This window comes from Macrotis lagotis, chromosome 2, assembly GCF_037893015.1.
Source record: "Macrotis lagotis isolate mMagLag1 chromosome 2, bilby.v1.9.chrom.fasta, whole genome shotgun sequence".
Taxonomy (NCBI): domain Eukaryota; kingdom Metazoa; phylum Chordata; class Mammalia; order Peramelemorphia; family Peramelidae; genus Macrotis; species Macrotis lagotis.
In genome coordinates this window covers 234,935,321-234,954,940 of record NC_133659.1, presented here as the reverse complement: position 1 = coordinate 234,954,940, position 19,620 = coordinate 234,935,321, and the positions used below count along the sequence as shown (strand labels likewise).

The window sequence follows — 19,620 nt, the reverse complement described above, 5'->3', positions numbered from 1 at the left end:
ATAGTTTGGTGTAAAGACACTAGACCAGACACCCCAGACACTTGGTGGTATAAAGATACTAAAATCACACCTCCCTCCTTTAAGGGTAATACGTATTCTGGACATAAGAATAGAAAAGTGATTATAGGAGAACTAGATTTCTAACCTTAACTCAATACAAGATTTCTGAACTAATTCAGAGACAAAGAATCATGAATTAGTTACAGAACAAAGTCAGATAACTAAAATAGGATCAATTTAAAGTCACAGAATCAGTCTGATTATTTCAATTGCTTTTAGTGATGTTGGTGATTTAGGAAACATCATAATTACAAATAGATTCCAGAAGATCTTAATATTCAACAGGGCTTTTGAGCACCTACTATATGTGAGACATTTTCTAGATGCCATAGGAAGCTAAGGAATGACCCATGCCTTATATTCTAATTCAGGTGAGGACATGCTTGCTTAAAAAGGTGACTGAAATAGTATAAGATGAGGTATAAAAACCAAATGAGTGATAAAATTCATAATTCATTAGTGTTCTCTGGAAAGGATGTCAAGAGCTATCTAGTTCAGTCCCATAATTTTATAGGTGAGGAAACCAGAGTTTAAAGACGTCAAATGATTTGGCCAAGGTCAAACAGGCACTGAAAGTATGAATTAAAGTGAAGTTTGAACCCAAGCCTCTGACTCCAGAAAAACTGCCTTCTTTGAATTTCAGAGTACCTAGGTAGGTGGGTGGGCCATTAGGAAAGTTTAAGGAAGATGTGGAATTTGAGGGAGAATGAATAGAGTTTGAGACTGGGAAGAAAGAGAAGGCACCTTTGTCTCTAAGACTAGAGGAAAGTATGGGAGGAGTAGTATAAATGCAAATATTGTAAAATGGAGAGAACAGATCAATGTGCTTATTCTGATTGGCTTTCACCTTCCTTATCTTCCATAGTTCTCTTCCCCTGTAGACAAAATAAAGAAACCTTTATAAAAATTATATGAAAGTGAGGTCAGTTATTTCCCTCTCACTTATTACATCCTTTTTTTTAAATCTTCCTTTTGTGTACCTCATTTGTGTGAGATAATTTGCCAATCCTTCTCCCTTAGCCCCCACTTTCCCAGTGTGTTCTTCCTCCAAACCTCACTTTCTCTTAAGAAGAAAGCAATGCAATTAGATTTAATACACTCCCTACTTAGTTCTCCAATGATGGTAGAGTTCTAAGGATACATCTCATCATCTTATCTGTTTTTCTTATAATGTAATATTTAAACATTTTGTGGGGTTTTTTTTAATGACTACTTGATCAAATTTGCTGGATCCTTATCTAGATCATACCCAATTACTATGGACATCCCACAAGAACTCTGACCTGGGCCCTCTTTACTTTTCCTACACTATTTTACTTTACTACACTACTTCACCAGTAGTAAGGAAGTTTAGAATGAGGTAGGTTTAGTGAGAGAGACAGAGTTCTATTTTTGAATATGTTGAGCTTAAGTTGCCTGTTGGGCAGCCAGGTTGAAGTATCTGAAAAGTAGTTGGAGATGTGAAATTAGAGATCAGCAGATAGGCAAGGATACATTTGAGGATCATCAGCATAGAGATAGAAACTAAATCCATGGGAGCTAATGAGATCACTGGGAGAGACTTGTTGTTCCAAAAAATTGGAGAGAAGAGAATATCAAGGTAGAAATAGTGACAAAGGCTGCAGAGCAGTCAAGAAGAATTGGGATTGAGAAAAGGCCAGTTGATTTGTCAATTAGGAGATCATTGGTAATTTTGGAGAGAACAGTTTCAGTGGAATGAGGAGGTCAGAACAAAATAAAGGGTTAAAAAAGTGAGTGAGAGAGAAAGTAGAAGCACCTATTATATAAGACCTTTTCAAGGAATTGGGTCACAAAGAGCAGAAGAGATGTAGGGTGGTAGTTAACAGGTATGGAAAGATCAGGCAAGTTTTTTTTCAGGATAGGGAAGACATGGGCATGTTTGTAGCAGTAGGACATGAGCCTTTCCGTGGACTTCAATACAAGGTAGAAATCCCTGTTCCTGTTGCTAGCACAAGGTCAGGGAGCACATGCAGAATTGACCGGGTGGAAAAGGAGATAAGAAAGCTCTCTGAGGAAAATAAATCCTTCAGATGTAGAATGGAGCTAAAGGAAGTTGATGACTTTGTGAGAAATCAAGTCACAATTTAACACCAAAAGAATGAAAAACTAGAAGAAAATGTGAAATATCTCATTGAAAAAACAACTGATCTGGAAAACAGATCCAGGAAAGATAATTTAAAAATTATTGGGCTACCTGAAAGTCATGATCAGGAAAAGAGCCTTGACCTCATTTTTGTTTTTTCAAGGCAGTGGGGTTAAGTGACTTGTCCAATGTCCCACAGCTAGGTAGTTATTAAGTTTCTGAGAACAGATTTGAACTCAGGTCCTCCTGACTCCAGGGCCAGTGTTCTATCCACTGTGCCACCTAGCTGCCCCTTTGACTTCATTTTAAAAGAATTTCTACAGGAAAATTGCCCTGATATCCTAGAAGCAGAGGGTAAAGTAGAAATTGAGAGAATCAACTGATCTCCCTTGGAAAGAGAGCCAAAAAAAACCCAACCCCCAGTAATATTTTAACCAAGTTCCAGAACTCCCGAGTTAAAGAGAAAATATTATAAGCAGCCAGAAGGAAACATTTCAAATATCATGGAGCTATAGTCAGGATTACCTAGGACTTAGTAGCATCTACATTAAGGGCTTGTAGGGCTTGGAATATAATATTCTGGAAGGCAAAAGATCTTGGAATGGAACCAAGAATCAGCTACCCGACAAAACTGAATATCCTCTTCCAAGGGAAAAGGTGGACTTTCAGTGAAATGGGAATTTCAAATGTTCCTCTTAAAATGACCAGAGCTGAACAGAAAGTTTGATCTTCAAGTACAGGACTCAGGTGAAGCATAGAGAGAGTAGATGAGAAGGGTAAATTATGCGGGACTTAATGATGATGAATTGCATGTATTCCTTCATGGAAAGATGATACTGATAATACTCATATGAGCCTTCTCATTTATTAGAGTAGTTAGAAGGATCATATGTAGACAAGGCACAGGAAAGAGCTGAATTTGAAGGTATAATATATTTTAATAATAGAATCAATGCATGAAAGGGAAATGTACTGGGAGAAAGAGAAAGGAGAGGTAGAATAGGCTAAGATATCTCATGTAAAAGATATTTCATGTAGCTTTTGCAATGGTATGGAAGGGAGGAAGGCGAGGGGGGATGAGAACCTTCATTCTCATTGGAAATGACTCAGGGAGGAAATATCATACACTATAGGATATACAGACATCTAAAAGAAAAGGAGAGAAGGGGGACAGTGGGAAGAGAGGAGGGATATGGGTAATAGAGGAGTGGGTACATCATAGAAGAGGATAGTCAGATATAACACATTTTCTTTTTTACTTGTTGCAAAGTGGTAGGATTGGGTAGCCTGTCTAGGACCAGGGACTGGGTGGTTGCTTTGTCTCTGGGGTGGGATGTAGGTTTGGGGCCTCTTGACCCCAGGACTGGTGCTTTGTTCACTGCATCACTCAGCTGTCCCATAGCACATTTTTGAAGAGGGACAGAGTAAAAGGAGAGAGAAACTATAATGGATGGAAGGAATTATAGTCAGCAACAACTGTGGAAAACTATGGAAGTAACTTTTAGGATGGACTTATGATAAAGAATTTGATCCACCTGAGATAGAGCTGATAGTATCAGAACAGACTAAAATGCATTTTTTTTCCTCTCTCACTTTATTTCTCATGAAGTTTTATATTTTTGTGGGGGGAGGGGGTATTATGTTTACTCTTAAAAATGTTTAATAATGTGTAAATAAATAAGAAAATAAAAATGAGAGCAAAAAGAAAAGGAAAATCTTGAAAGAGATGGAAAGGAGACCAAAAAAAAAAAAAATAAAGAAAATAGCACAGAGTAAGCCAAATGGCAAAAGAGATACAAAAAGCTGCTTAGGAGAAATATGTCTTAAAGAGCAGAATTGACCAAATGGAAAAATAGGCACAAAAATTCATTGAAGACAAAAACTAATTAAAAAATAGAATTGGAAAAGGCATTACAACTCACTGAAAAAAAAATTCCTTAAAAATTAGAATTGAGCAAAGAGAAGCTAATAAACTTTATGAGATATCAGGAATCAATCAAAACCAAAAGAATGGAAAAAAAACAGAAGACTGAAATATGCCATTGGAAAAATAACTGACCCAGAAAATAGATCCAGGAGAGATAATTTTTTAAAATTATTTTTTATTAAAGATTTTATTTATTTTGAGTTTTACAGTTTTTCCCCTAATCTTATTTCCCTCCCCCACCCCCCACAGAAGGTAATTTGTCAGTCTTTACATCGTTTCCATGGTATACACTGATCCAAATTGAGTGTGATAAGAGAGAAACCATATTCTTAAGGAGGAAACAAAAAGTATAAGAGACAGCAAGATCAGACAAAAAGATATCAGTTTTTTTCCCCCCTAAATTTAAGGTAATAGTCTTTGGTCCAACTCCACAGTTGTTTCTCTGGAAACAGATGATATTCTCCATTGCAGGGAGCATCAAATTGTCCCTGATTGTTGCACTGATGGAATGAGCAAGTCCATCAAGCTTGATCATTGCCCCTATGTTGCTGTTACAGGAGAGATAATTTAAGAAATTGGGTTATCTGAAAGTCATGATCAAAAAAAAAAAGAGCCTTGATGTCATCTTTTAAGAAGTTATCAAGGAAAATTGCCCTGATATTCTGAAACAGAGAGTAAAATAGAAATTAAAAGAATCCATTGATCACCTTCTGAAAGTGAATCCAAAATGGAAACTTCCGGGAATATCATAGCCAAATTCCAGAGCTCTCCTAGGTCAAGGGGAAAATATAGCAAGAAGCCAGAATGAAACAATTTAAGTATCATGGAGCCACAGTCAGGATAGCACAAGACTTAGCAGCTTCGACATTATTAAAGGATCATAGGTCTTAGAAATTGATATTCAGAAGGCAAAAGAGCTTGGATTACAACAGTAAAATCAAGTATACTCTTAGAGAAAAGGTAAATGATGATACTGATAACTCATATGAATTTTATCATTATTAGGGCAGTTAGAAGTACAGGTATGAGTTGTATTTGAAGGGATGATACATTAAAAAAAATCGGAGAGGGGATGTACTGGGAGAAAGGGAAAGGGGAAGGTAGAATAGGGTAAATTATAAAAGAAGCAAGAAAAAGCTTTTACAGTGGAGTAGAAGAAGGTAGAGGTGAGGGAGAGTGAGTGAACTTTACTGATCAGAATTGGTTCAAAGAGGAAATAACACAATTGAATATAGAAATCTATTTTATCCTACAGGAAAGTAGGATAATGGAAGGAGTGGGGCAGGGTGATCAAAAGGCAGATTGAGGGAGGATCTAGTCAGAAACAAAACTCTTTGAGGAGAGATAGGGTGAAAGGAGAGAGGCAAAGGAATAAATGGTGGAGGGGAGAAATAGGATGGAGGAAAATATAGTTAGGGATTGTAACTATGAAAAAAATATTTTTGAAACAAGTTGGTAGAGGTTTATTTCTCAAATACAGAGAACTGAGTCAAATTATTAAAATAACCATTCCCAATTGATAAATGATCAAAAGATGTGAACAGTTTTCAGATGAGGAATGTTATCTATAGCCATGCTAAAAAAAAAGTTCTCACTATAAATTGGAGAAATTCAATTTAAAACAATTCTAAGGTTGTACCTTGTACCTATTAGGTACAGAAAAGGAAAATGATAAATGTTGTAGGAGATATAGGGAAAATGAGGCATTAATACACTCTTGGTGACTTGTGAGCTGATTCAGTCATTCAAGATAGCAATTTAGAACTCTGCCCAAAGGACTCTAAAACCATGCCTTCCCTTTGACCTAGCAATCCTGTATTCTAAAAAAAGATGAAAGCATAAAAGAAAGGGACCTATATGGACATGGAGATTTATAGCAGCTCTTTTCTGATGGCAAGGAATTGGAAATTGAGGAGATGCCCATCAGTTGGGGAATGACTGAACAAATTGTGGTATGTGGTTATGATGGAATTTTATTCAGCTATAAAATGATGAGCCAAGGTACCCTCAGAAAAATCTTATCTTACATGAGCTGATGCAAAGTGTAATATACTATGTACAAAGTAACAGCAGTTTAAGATGATCAGCTATGAAACACTTAGCTTTTCATACATACATACATATATAAATATATTTTTTTTTCTTGCAGAATATAACAGGGAGACTCATGGTTGGCTTGCGCTGGTGGAACCATATAGATGATGATGGAAAGAGTCACTGGGTGTTTGAGGCTCGAAAGGTAAACTTCTTCATTATTATTCTTTGTCATTTTTTTCTTTTTTCTTTTTTTTTCTTTTATTTATTTATTTGTTTGTTTTTTGGCAAGGCAGTGGAGTTAAGTGATGTGCCTAAGGCCACACAGCTAGGTAATTATTAAGTGTCTGAGGTGGGATTTGAACTCAGGTACTCCTGATTCCAGGGCCAGTGCTCTATCCACTGCGCCACCTAACCACCCCTATTCTGGTTTCTTTTCACAGAACTCTCTTAGGATAAAAACGTCAAGGGTTTGAGAAGAACTGAGGCTAGAGAGATATGAGTTTGAATAGCAAATTACATTATATTGTACTTTTTACAGCTATGGCTTAGGACCTTCCAAACTTACCTTATCATCATTTGATCTTTCTTATAGTGATAGATCCCCAGGTAGTGTTCTGAATGCCTTTGTTTTATATGATTGTCTTTTTAGATAAGGTGTTTCCTATCAGTTCTGTATTTGTTGATAATAAATACTACAGAATACACTATTGAATTCAAGTTCTTTCTTAGGAATTGAATCAAGAGAAAAGGACCTCCTCAGAAGCTGAGTCACGAATATTTTGGTTAGGATTAATTTCCTGTCCAATTATTTGGGTGATATTTGCCTTTAGTGCTCTCTTCTCCTTCAAATTGAAATGGTTGGTAAGTATTGATAAAGTGAATCACATTTTGATTTTTACAATGCAGTGGAGTTAAGTGACTTGCCCAAGGTCACACAGTTAAGCAAGTATTGTGTCTGAGAATGGCTTTGAACTCAGGTCATCTTGACTCTGGGACCAATGCTCTATCCTCTGTGTCACCTAACTGCATCCTTTGTGAATCACATTTTGAACAAGAAAGCTTCTGCCTTCTTTGTAGCTATTTAAAAAACAACCATTATATGCATTGTGAGGGTGCTACCTATTCCCATCTTGTAACTCTAATAAATAATCAAAGGTTCTGTCCCACCCAGTTTTTAGAATAGGGAGATACACAGAATTGTTTTAGCTTTTGGTAATTTAGCTAGAGTATATAGACTTGGAATCAGGAATCACTGGGTTCATCCAACTAATTATATCACCATAGGTAAGTCATTTAACCTCTTTTTGTTTCAAACAGCCCACTTCACATCATTTCTTTAATTCAGCAAATCACTGACATACACTGTTCTAATAAACAGTGAATTAATTGCATTATAATGTATTTAAGCTTGCTAAGAGAAATAATAAATTTCTTCCCTCCCTCTTATATTATCTTCCTTTTACACTCTTTTCTCTTTTCCCACTTCTGAACCACAGACTTAACCAAACTCCTCCCCCCGCCCAAGGCCTTGAAGGTTTTAAAGGAGCCTTTGTTTTTTCTCTCCCTACTAGAGTATTAACACTGTGTACAGCTCCTTCCAATAAATTTACCTTTCATTGTTTCTTTATACTTTCTTGCCTTTGTATTTCAAAGATTCCTACTCAACTCTGCTCTTTTCATAAGAAATGCTTGAAATCCTCTATTCTGTTAAAGGCCATTTATCCCCTTTAGAATTTCTATTCAGTTTATCTAGGTAAGTTATTCTTGACTGCCAATCTTTAGGAATATTATATTTTTCAAGATCTCTTCTGATTTTTAGCAGAAGTTGCCAGGTGACTGTAGTATATGAATTACTTCTATTCAGTTGTTTGCAAGCATTAACCAAGCTCCCCTAATTTGCTTATAACCATTCAGATCTAATTCATGAAGTCATTTTGATCTTATCTCAGTTTATGATATGAAAGGTTGATCTATACTTAGTTTCTATCTGTTTTCTAGTTTTCCCAGCAAATTTTGCAAATGATGAGTTCTTGTCCCCATAACTTGGTTCTTTGGATTATTAAACACTGTATTACTCTGGTCATTATCTATCTAATCTATCTCACTCATCTACCACTCTCTCTTTCTTGGACAATACCATATTGTTTTGATGATAACCAATTACCATATGGTTTGAGATCAGGTATGACTAGGTTACCTTCTTTCACATTTTTTTCATTAATTCCCTTGATATTTCAAATCTTTTTGTTTTTCTAGATGAATTTTTTCTAACTTTCTAAAATATTTTTTTGATTATTTGATTAGCATAGCACTGAATAAGCACTTAAATTGGTAAGCACTGAATTTGGTAGAATTTTATTCTATTGACTCAACTTACCCATGAACAATTGATATTTCTTCATTTGTTTTAGCCTACTTTATGTGAAAGTGTTTTATGATTGCGTGAGTTTGTCTTGGCAAATTTTTATATTATTTATATTTTTATATTATTTATATTATATATATATAATTTTATATTGTGTACAGTTATTTTAAATGGAATTTCCCTTTTTAGCTCTTCCTGCTGGACTTGGTAATATAAAGAACTGATGATTTATGTGGGCTTTATTCCTATCACTTTGCTGTACCTTTACCGAACTTGTTAATTATTTCTACTAGTTTTTAAGTTGATTATCTAAAATTTTCTAAGCATATCATCATTTCATCTTCAAGGAGTAATAGTTTTGTTTTCACTTTGTCCATTCTCATTCCTTTTTCTTTGTTTTTTGTTTTTGTTTTTTGGGTTTTTTTTTTTTTTTTTTTAGTTTTTGCAAGGCAAGGGGGTTAAGTGGCTTGCCCAAGGCCACACGGATAGGTAATTATTAAGTGTCTGAGGCCGGATTTGAACTCGGATACTCCTGACTCCAAGGCCAGTGCTCCCTCATTCCTTTTTCTACTCTTATTGTTATAGCTAGCATTTTTCGTACAATATTGAATAATAAGTAGTATAGTGGGCCATTTTTGCTTCACTTCTGATCTTATTGGTAAGGCCTCTAGCTTATTCCTATTACAAAAAATGCTTGCTAATGGTTTTAGATAGATACTACTTAACATTTTTTTTTAAATTTATTTAAGGCAATGGGGTTAAGTGACTTGCCCATGGTCACACAGCTAGGCAATTATTAAGTGTCTGAGGTCAGATTTGAACTCAGGTCCTCCTGACTCCAGGGCTGGTGTGCTCTACTCACTGTGCCACCTAGCTGCCTCAATACTACTTAGTATTTTAAGGAAAAGTTTCATTATTCATGTGTTTTTCAGTGTTTTTAATAAAGCTTTTTTGCATCTAATGGGATAATCATAATTTTTGTTGCTTTTGTTATTGATACAGTTAATTAAGCTAATAGCTTCCTAATATTGAATCAGCTCTGCATTCCTGGTATAAATCCCATATAGTCATAGTTGTTGAGAGGGCTTGAAAGTATAACCCTTAAAGATGACTGACTAATCCACTCCAAAACAGAGCAAAACAAAAAACCTAATTTTTTTCTACCTTTCAGTAATCCAATCATACTGATTAATCAACTCTTAGCTTTGAGGTATTGAATATTATGAATGTAGAATCATTACTACTTGTTTATTATGTGCCAACTTCTGTGCTAAGCAGTGGGAATACTAAAAGAAAAAAGAAGGCCCTTCCTTCAAGGAGCTTACATATGGTACTATTTTGTTATGGGAGTTTCAAAGAAGGATGTTTTGGTCAGGGAAGAAAACACAGAAACTAGACTTTACATCCATTTTTACTGAATATAGTGGTTATAAACTACTGAAAACAAGACAGTGTCTCACCTGGACATCCTCATCTTAATTTGTTCATTTGTTGTATGATTATCTGTGTAAACATTTGATGAGTTGTTTCATTGATGGTAACATCAGGAAATCCAAGTCAATAACTGAATTTTTTACATGTTCAATTAATTCTTTTCACAATCAACTCTTGGGTAACCTTCTGTTTTGTAAGCAACCCACTTGTAATCATGACATGAAGGTAAGTTGTTGTTTTTTAAACATTATTTGAGAAGTATATCAAATGATTTTTCTCCCTTTTCCAGGCAGTAGTCACCATGGGTGTGGTACTACAAGGTGCCAACCTATATGGCTACATTAGATGCAAAGTAGGCAATCAAAGAAATTTAACCAGCATGGCTACCACTTACCTTGGAAAGCAGTTTTTGAGACAAGTAAGTATTTTCTGGGTGGAATAACATTTAGGTACCAAAAAATCATAACCTAGTCAGCATTTAATGCAGTGATCTCTATTTTGAAATGTGACAGCTTAGTTCTATTAAGTACAATTGCCCTGCACACTGCAACTACACTTACATTTATTTAAAGTTATATAGTATGGGTTAATTTTGATTTAAGAATTTGGGGGAAGCCATTGGAAACATTCTATGGTAGTTGCAGATCAGTGAATGAGAAATGGTTGCCTAGTGTTTTGTCAGGTCACTGGTTGAAGTTCAACAGTAACACTAATTTTACTTTTTATGAAAATTATTGCTTTACATTATGTAGCATTTATATGAAGGTAAACTATTTTGAAGAATTTTTATACTATAATAATATTTGGGGGTCTTAGTAAAGAGCAAACTGAAAAAATAGGATCATGTCTTTAAATTTAAAGTTCCATTTTATTGGAGATATTAAAATTTTTAGAAGGTAATATTTTCATGTAGTTTCTGTATACTCTCAATGATAACTTGTAATTTTTATATCATTTGTAGATATTGTCATCTTTTCCTGAATAAAATGTCTAATTTTTCTTAGAAGTAAAATGACCTTGAGTAGCAAGTTAATAAATCTTTGACCAAAGTTATGTAATAGATAGTTTAGATTATTGTAACCTAAGTAGAATCTGATAGTATTATGAATAAAGCAACAGTCAATATCAGTTAATGATAATTTCTAAACTACAGAGCATATGTTGTATGAGTATAAAACTTATACATTCATGAATTAACAGAGCTTTCTCTGAAGTGGGGAAAATTTAATAGGTTACCTTAGGCAGCAAACATTTTTAAAAGACCTACTCTGTGCAAGGCATTGTGCTAAGGTTAGCCATTTCTCCTTATGGGGTTTTTCCCCCATTGTCCTTTGATACCTTTTAAAAGTATGAATATTATTATTTTTAATGTGAAACTTTTTCCATCCTCACAGAACTTTAAAGATGACCAGATGTCTTGAAGATATAGTAAAGCAATGCTTGTGTTGTATTGAGGAACAACTGAAGAGAATGTCTTGATCCTTTTTGAATTGAGTAAATATATCGAGGTAGAAAAAATCAGAGATTTTTCCCATTAAACAAAAACATTGCTTTTGAAAAAAAGATATTACTTTTGGCACAAAATCTGTCAGGATTCTTTTTTAATATTGTTGCCTCAAAACTGAATAGGATTTTAGAAGATGGGAAATTAGCTAAAATAAGGGTTATGTTGACTGTTGGCTTGCATTTCATAAATAATTTCTTTATACAAAACACTATATTTCAAGGTGAAATTTTTCACCCAATTTATAAGTAAGAAATAAAATTATATGCCATACCCAGTTTGTCAGTACTGTTAAATTTAAGTAATTTTAGTGGGGTGTTTATTTTGGTTTATTCAGTAAACTGTTAATTCATGTACTATTTATTATATATAGTTTTCTATAGCAGCCTGTATAGTTTATATCAGTATTAAGTGTGTGTGTGTGTGTGTGTATATATATATATATATATATACACACACACATATAGTTTATATGATTTTAATTACTATATTAGCTATACATTTCATTCATTTTAAATTCTTATTTTGGAAATTTTTTATAAAGTCATGCCAAGCTTGATGAAAATTTCAGTGACACAAAATATACACCATAATGAATTACTTTTTGTGTTAGGTTGAAAGTAGTTATATATTGACTTGGCAAATGCCTTAAAAATGTATTTTGTTTTTAGAATTTCTTTTGTAATTGAGAGAATAAGAACATTGAAAATTATAGAATTTAATTATAGCATATTTTAATTATAAAATTTATTTGACATAAGTAATTCTATAAATTTTAGTGGTATGCTTCATCTAAAATGATTGTTTTATGAATATATTATAAAAATTGAGAAATTAATTTGGTAAATTTTCCTTTATTAAGAGTAACAGTTGTGATACATCATCATTATAGTATATTTGTTTTAGAAAATTTTCTTTTCAGGTGAAAAATATCTTTTTTTTATTTATTTGATTATTTATTTGCTTTTGCCCTGTGGCATGATTCTTCATATATTCACCTGGTAAAGAGGAGCCATGAGTTTGTCTTAAGGGCCGGAAATACAGTGAAAGGCATAAACTAAAAATCAATCCTGCCCTCAGAAGACTTTTTAACTATTCTGAGGCAAACATTTTACCCTCCCACAGAATACATTTGGTTAAGTTCCATGCATTATTTTTGGCAACCTATAACTTGGTAGTAATGGAATAGATGTTGGTTTTGGAGTGGAAGGATTTGGGGTTTAATCCTGATTCTGACCTAATCTGAACTCAGCCGTTTAACTCCTTAGAACTTTGCAGGTTCCTCCAAAGTTTAAATCTGTAATTTTATATTTCTGAATTTTGTTATGTTTTAGTGTGGGTTTTATGTATATATTGTACATATTTTTCTTCTGGGTCTTCATTCTTCACTCTGCATGACTTGATCAAGTTATTCCTACATAGCTCTGAAGTTTTAGCATTTTATTTTTGATAGAATAATATTTAAACTTTAATATCCCCTAGTTTTATACACATTACCCAATTGTTGAAAGCATTATGTTACTAATTTTTAAAATGATTACCAAAAGTACTGCTATGAATTTATTTATATATATGACTGTCCTCTTGCTGAAATTAACATCTTTTTATTGTAAATGCTATATAAATTTCATATATTATGCATTTATATATAAATTCTGTATATTGTCTCTAGGTCAAATGACATGACCCTTTAGTAACTTCTCTTTATTAACAATTTTTTTCTAACTAGCCAGTTTTGTATTAATGTTTTTTTTCCTGACAATTTTGATAATGTTGACTTTTCATATCTTAGCCAATTGATGGTATGAGATCCAGCTTGGAAATTTTTTAAATTTGTATTTCTTTGTTTACTACTGATTTTAAAACAATTTTTAGACCCTTAGAACTTGCATTTATTTTAAAATAAATTATTGATAAAATTATAGATTAAAAGTTGTCCTCTAGTCCAACCTCTTCATTTATTTAAGATGAAATCAAGGCCAAGAAATATGTGATGACTTACCGAAGACTAGATCCAGACAAGCAGAGCCAAGATTAAAATCCTATCATCTGACTTGGAACCTACATCTCTAAGGATGACTCTTGATCTTGTAGATTCTTGTCAGTTCTCAGAATTAGAACTTCACTTTTTGAGGCCTTGCTTTAATTCATTAGACCACAGTCTCTTCATCTGTAAATTTAGGAGGTTGAATTAGATGTTACTAAGGGCTTTTCAAATTCTAATTTTGTATTTCTGTAATCTTGGGCAGCCAAGGGATGCAATAGATAAAAGTACTGGACCTGAAGTCGGAAAATTCATCTTCTTAAGTTTAAATCCGGCCTCAGACACTGCCTAGCTTGTATGATCCTAAGCAAATCATTTTACCCTGTTTGTCTCAGTTTCCTCATATGTAAAATGAGGTGGAGATGGAAATGGCAAACCACTCCAGGAACTTTGCCAAGAAAACCATAAATGGGGTCATGAAGAATGGACAAAAAAAAAAAAAGACTGAACAACAGCAACAATCATCTTTTTTTTTTTAAAGATTTTTCAAGGCAATGGGGTTAAGTGGCTTGCCTAAGGCCACACAGGCCACACAGGTAATTATTAAGTGTCTGAGCCCGGATTTGAACCCAGGTACTCCTGACTCCAGGGCCAGTGCTTTATCCACTGCGCCACCTAGCCGCCCCTAGCAACAATCATCTTAAAGTGGTGGAATCTTATACTGAATGCTAATTTTTTCCACTCACCCCAACCCTTCCATTCCTAGAGTGTCTGTTATTTATAGCTGTATTGATTTTTATTTGTGTGAGAAATTTTAAATAGATAGTCTCCTCTGTTCTTCCTAAAACTATTCTTTATCTTTACCTTGATGTTGCATTTCTCCACACATCCCTGTTCTCCAAGGCCATCGCCCTGGTTTCACTTTTTTTCCTCATTTCTCAACAATTTTGATCTGGTGGTTGAGCAGTTTAACTATACATATTAGCTATTCTTGAATCCTTTTTCCTCATTTTTTTGTAACCAGTCAGGTTGTACCATTGCATCACTATTTGCCTTCTCTGCATCTATTCCCATTTTATTGAGTGCATACTATGTACAAAGTATCATACTCAGTGCTAAGTGACCTAAAATATTGATAATTCCATACCCTGTGACCCAGAGACTCCATTACTGGACTTATATCCCAAGGAAGATAAAACCTTCATGTACTCCAAAATATTTATAGCAGCCCTTTTTGTGTTAGCTAAGAATCGGGCACAGTAGATGCCCATCAGTTGGTGAATGGCTAAGCAAATTGTGGTCCATGATACAATGGAACATTGCTGTGCTGTAAGAAATTATTTGTGTAATGACTTTAAAGAAACATGTTATGTATATGAGATGATACATATAGAAGTAAACAGAGCCAAGAAAACACTACAACTCACTACAACAATGTACAAATAGGGACACCAAAAAAGTAAATGATAACCAAATTATAAAGATCAAAAAGGACTCAAAGTAAGAGAAATGAGATAATGTTTACTATGTGAACATTTTCAATGTATTGATGAGTTATGCTGACTTTTTCCTCTAAAAATACTGTTTGTCATATTGGAGAAGTAAGGGGAGAGATGAAGGGGATATTGTGATGCAGATGAAGCAGAAAATATTAGTTAAAACATTTTTAAATTACGCTTTAACATAGATAACACCAAAATACTACTAAATTAGAATGAGTACTAAAATATCATTGGTTATTGGGAAATGTTTAACAAAATAAAAATTCAGAACATAGATAGTATATGGTTTTCCAAGTCAATATGTGGCCAGCAGTGAACCTTTGATCCTTTTAGAGGTTCTATTTCTGTTTGAATTTGTTTAACATCTCTGCTCTAAACAACAGAAGCATAAGAAAGACCAAATTACCAAGGGAAAAAATATCATTTATTACTGTCTCAAGAAATCATTAAAAAATAGACTAACTTAAAAAAGAAGACTGTTAAGGGATTTTTGTTAAAAAGTACATGAGGCTAAAAATTAAATCAATTTAAAGGAAGAAATGAAATTGAAGAAGCAGGTGAATTAATCTATCAAAATAGAATAAGATGGAGCAAAAATGGATTAGGAGATCCTGATAAACCAGGAGAATTGTGATATAACCAAATTAAGTCTGTGAGTGAATAATAATGGAGTCTCTCAATAGAACAAAGAACTAGAGAAAGATAATTGGCAGAAGCAAAGTAGGAGGAATGGGCAAGGGAGGCTCTTGGCTCCCAAGTGTATGTTGTGGGGAGAAGGGAAGGAATGAATTTTGAGTTAACATTCCTATGGGAGAAGACAGATTATGTGGTTTTTATTACATGCCTACTTTGTGCTACACACTAGAGATAAAGAAAAAAAAAGTTCCTGCTCTCAGAATTCACATTATCAAAGGAAAGAAAACATGTAAACAGATGTAAAAATTGCACCTGTACATACACACAAGATAAATTGGGAGTAGTCTGAGAGGGAAAGCATCAAGATTAAGAGAATAAGGAAAGGTTTCTTGCAGAGGTGGCCCTTCAGCTGAGACTAAAGAAAGTATTGGATAACTTCAGAGCCTTAGGTTGAGGAGAATAGGAATAAGGGAATGTTGTTAAGAATAGAGAATACAAGGGCCTGAGCCAAGATGACGACAAGAGAGGATCATCTCTTAGGTGCTCTCTCATAAAACTTACAAACTAAGGACTCTTAACTAATTTTTGAGAGACAGAACCCACAGAGGGACCCAGTGAGGAAGTTCTCCTACTCAAGGTAACCTGGAAAGGAGCAGAAAGGCTCTGCTCCCCGGGGTTGGAGGGGTGGCCCATCAGAGTGAAAGAAATTCACTCCCAGGGCGCTGGGAGCTGCAGCTCACAGCAACAGGGGAGTCTCCTGAGCTGCACCCTGGGGAGCACCAGACACAACTTGGGGGAACAGCAGGGGGACCTCTGCCACAGCGAGCACGTGAAGCCCAGCCCTCAGGGCACACAGTGAGCAGCATGGCCGCAGCAGCCCAGATCCAGGAACAGGAAGCAGAAGCTGGTAAGCAGGAACCGCCAGGCCAGGAGTGCAGAACCTAGGGAGGGAGCAAAGAGAGACTGGCAAGGTCTGTCCTCTGTCCCTGGAACAAGACTCTGGGGTTCTGACCACATTCAGATCCTGATCACAGTCTAGACCCCCCCCCCATAAAACAACAGCCCCCCCACACACACCTCAGCCCTGTGGCAGAGGGGGGCACTTATGGTCATTCACAGACCAGGAGGGAGGATAGAGTCTCACACACTGAGATCCTTGTGGTAGTGTTCTAAAAGCTCAGGAAGCACCCCAAAACCAGGCTCAGCCTGGGAAAATGAGTAAACAGAGTAAAAAGAGAAACACCATTGAGAAATACTTTGCCTGTCAGCCCAAGAAGTATCAAAACACTCAGTCTGAAGATGAGGAAGCACAAGCTCCTGCATCTAAAGATTGCAAGAAAAGCAAATTGGGCTCAGGCTATGACAGAGCTCAAAAAAGACTTTGAAAATCAAATGAGGGAATTAGAAGAAAAACTGGGAAAAGAAATGAGAGAGATGCAGGAAAAACATGAAAATGAAGTCAGCAGCCTAGTCAAGGAAATCCAAAAAAATGCTGAAGAAAATAGCGTGCTAAAAACCAGCTTAGGTCAAATGGATGAAACAGTACGAAAAGTTATCAAGGAGAAGAATGCTTTAAAAAAGCAAAATTGTTTGGGGGCTCCGGGCCTCTTGGCCCCAGGGCCAGGGATTTGTCTGCTGCACCACCTAGCTAACCTACAGCAGAGTCAGAGGGAAAGGAGAGAGAAAATATAGTACATGGTAGTGGAGAAATAAGAAAGGAGGGAGTTGCGATCAGCAATGGCAACAGTGGAAAAATATGGATGCTCAGTGTTTTGCCCTGAGTCAAAGCTATTAAGTGTCAAAGTCTTATGTGAATCTAGGTCTCCTCTGCTTCAAACTTGGCACTATATCTACTATAGAATTCTATGTTTTGAAGAAAAAAATGTCAGTCAACAAGTTTTTATAAGTATCTACTATGTGCTTGACACTAAGAAGGTAAGTCCACTTAACTAGAGGAAATGAATCCATTAGTATTTTTCCAAATATTTGGAAGGTTAAAGGGAAGAAAAGGGAGACCTTTGTTTTCTTAACCTCTCAATGTCAATACTAGGACCAAATGTGGGAAGTAGCAGGAAGACAGTTTTAGTTTCAGTGGAAGACTGACAAACTTTATAGAGCTAGAACTCTCTAACATTAGCTGTCAAATTTTAGCAAGAGTTCAAAATACTTAGATGTGTTCTAGAGAAACCTATGACATCTTTTTTTTAGGGATCTTTTTTGCAAGGTAAGTGGGACCACCTAGCCACCCAACCTATGACATTCTTTCAAGGAATCTATATTTGGTTTCTTTATTGGAAAGCTGTGTCTAGATGCCCTGCAAGATCCCTTGTAACTCTTAGATTTTGTTTCTATCATATCTACATATTCTTTTTGTTTTTAAATTCTATTTTCATTTCTGAATTCTCCCACTTCCTTGGTCCCTTTTAAGTAAACCAGAAAACCAACCCATTATAAATATGTATAGTCATGCCAAAAAATTCTTTAATAGAATTTCCAAAAAATGCCTCAGTCTTTCCTCTGGGTCCATCAATTCTCTATCTGGAAGCAGATAGCATGTTTAAATCTTTGGTCCTTTGGAATTATGATTGGTCTTGCTGTTGATCAGAGTTCTTAAGTCAAAATTGTTTGTCATACTATCACTATTATTGAATCAGTAGTTCTGATTCCACACCCTTCACTTTGCATCAGTTTGTAGAAATCTTCCCAGTTTTCTCTGAAATTATTGGTATCTTATAGCAAAATAATATACCATCAAATTCATACACCAGACTTGTTCAGTTTTTTCCTAAATTGATGAGCACCTCCTTAGTTTCTAATTCTTTGAAATGTAAAAGGAGCTAATATGAATAATTTTACAGATCAGTCCTTTTCCTGTCTTTTTTACATTTTTTGATAAACATCTTGTAATCCAGTCAGCATATGCAATTTTATAGGGTTTTTTTTTGGAGGGGGTGAGAAGGAGGGAATAGTTCTAGATTTCTTTCCTAAAGTCAAAAGAAAGTTTCAGGGGCAGCTAGGTGGCGTAGTGGATAAAGCACCAACCCTGGAGTCAGGAGTACCTGGGTTCAAATTCGGTCTCAGACACTTAATAATTACCTAGCTGTGTGGCCTTGGTCAAGCCACTTAACCCTGTTTGCCTTACAAAAAAAAAGTTTCAAAGAATTAATGAATTAATGTTCATTAACCTATCTCCAATGTTACTGGCAGTGAGGCTGCACTAGCAGATCCAAGAACACAATCTAGGCATACAACAAAGCATACACCCCCAGCCTGATCCCTTATACCTCTTTCCAGTGCCATGAAGACTTAATTTTAGGTTTTAGGAATTTCTCTTGTTCTATAACAACCAGATGGTACTGCTCCATAGGGTCAAAAGCCTTCCAGGGGCCAAAGTGCTAGAACCTTAGCACTGCAAAGCTCTCAAGGGACCAAAAATACTGTAGCACCAATAGAACCTGAAAAGAGGGGAAAAGCTAAAATAAAACTGCCCAAAATTTCAGGAAGAAACCTTAAAGGATGTGAACATAAATAGATAAATCAATAGGAAAAACAGTAGCAACAGAAGGAAATTTGGCTTCCTGATCTAGTAATAGCAACAGAATGAAAACAAATCTGTGAAAGTTTTAGAAACCCAAGAAAAAAGGAGAGCCAGTCCAAGATTTAGCAGTCATTAATTACCTACCTATTATTCCATCATTTCTTAGTAGTTAGTTGCCTATCCCTTTTGCCTCATCTATAAAAGTTTTGCCAGAAATGGAAGGAATAATGTGTTAACTTGTATAATTCAGTGCTGCTGCCCATAGCCCAAGGAAACATGGTTACAATCAAATATTTGTTCAGCCTTACCTGCTGAATCAAGCTTGTGCTGTTGCATCAAAATAAATTGGGATCTATAATGAACTATTTAAATAAAATTTCAAAAACACAGGATTCTAAAAGCATTTGACCAAATACTGGAAGTAATAAAATATGAATAAATTACCCATTTAGCAAATTTTTATTTAAATTAGTACTTTTTATTTTTAAATCAGGAGCTAGCATTATCTTTAAAGGGGAAAGACCCAATG

At 35.1% G+C, this 19,620-nt stretch overlaps 1 protein-coding gene across 2 annotated transcripts in view; it reads left to right on the top strand.

Annotated features, from left to right (window-relative positions):
• TVP23C (trans-golgi network vesicle protein 23 homolog C) overlaps positions 1–16,601 on the top strand; it is a 29,150-nt gene extending 12,549 nt beyond the window's left edge. For both annotated transcript variants that reach the window (XM_074225186.1, XM_074225187.1), the window contains 4 exons: positions 6,241–6,330; positions 6,858–6,989; positions 10,217–10,345; positions 11,322–16,601. In XM_074225186.1, the coding sequence (XP_074081287.1) occupies positions 6,241–6,330; positions 6,858–6,989; positions 10,217–10,345; positions 11,322–11,348 (378 nt within the window). In that variant the 3' untranslated portion in view covers positions 11,349–16,601. The remainder of the gene's footprint in view (positions 1–6,240; positions 6,331–6,857; positions 6,990–10,216; positions 10,346–11,321) is intronic.
• Positions 16,602–19,620: the final 3,019 nt, after the last annotated feature.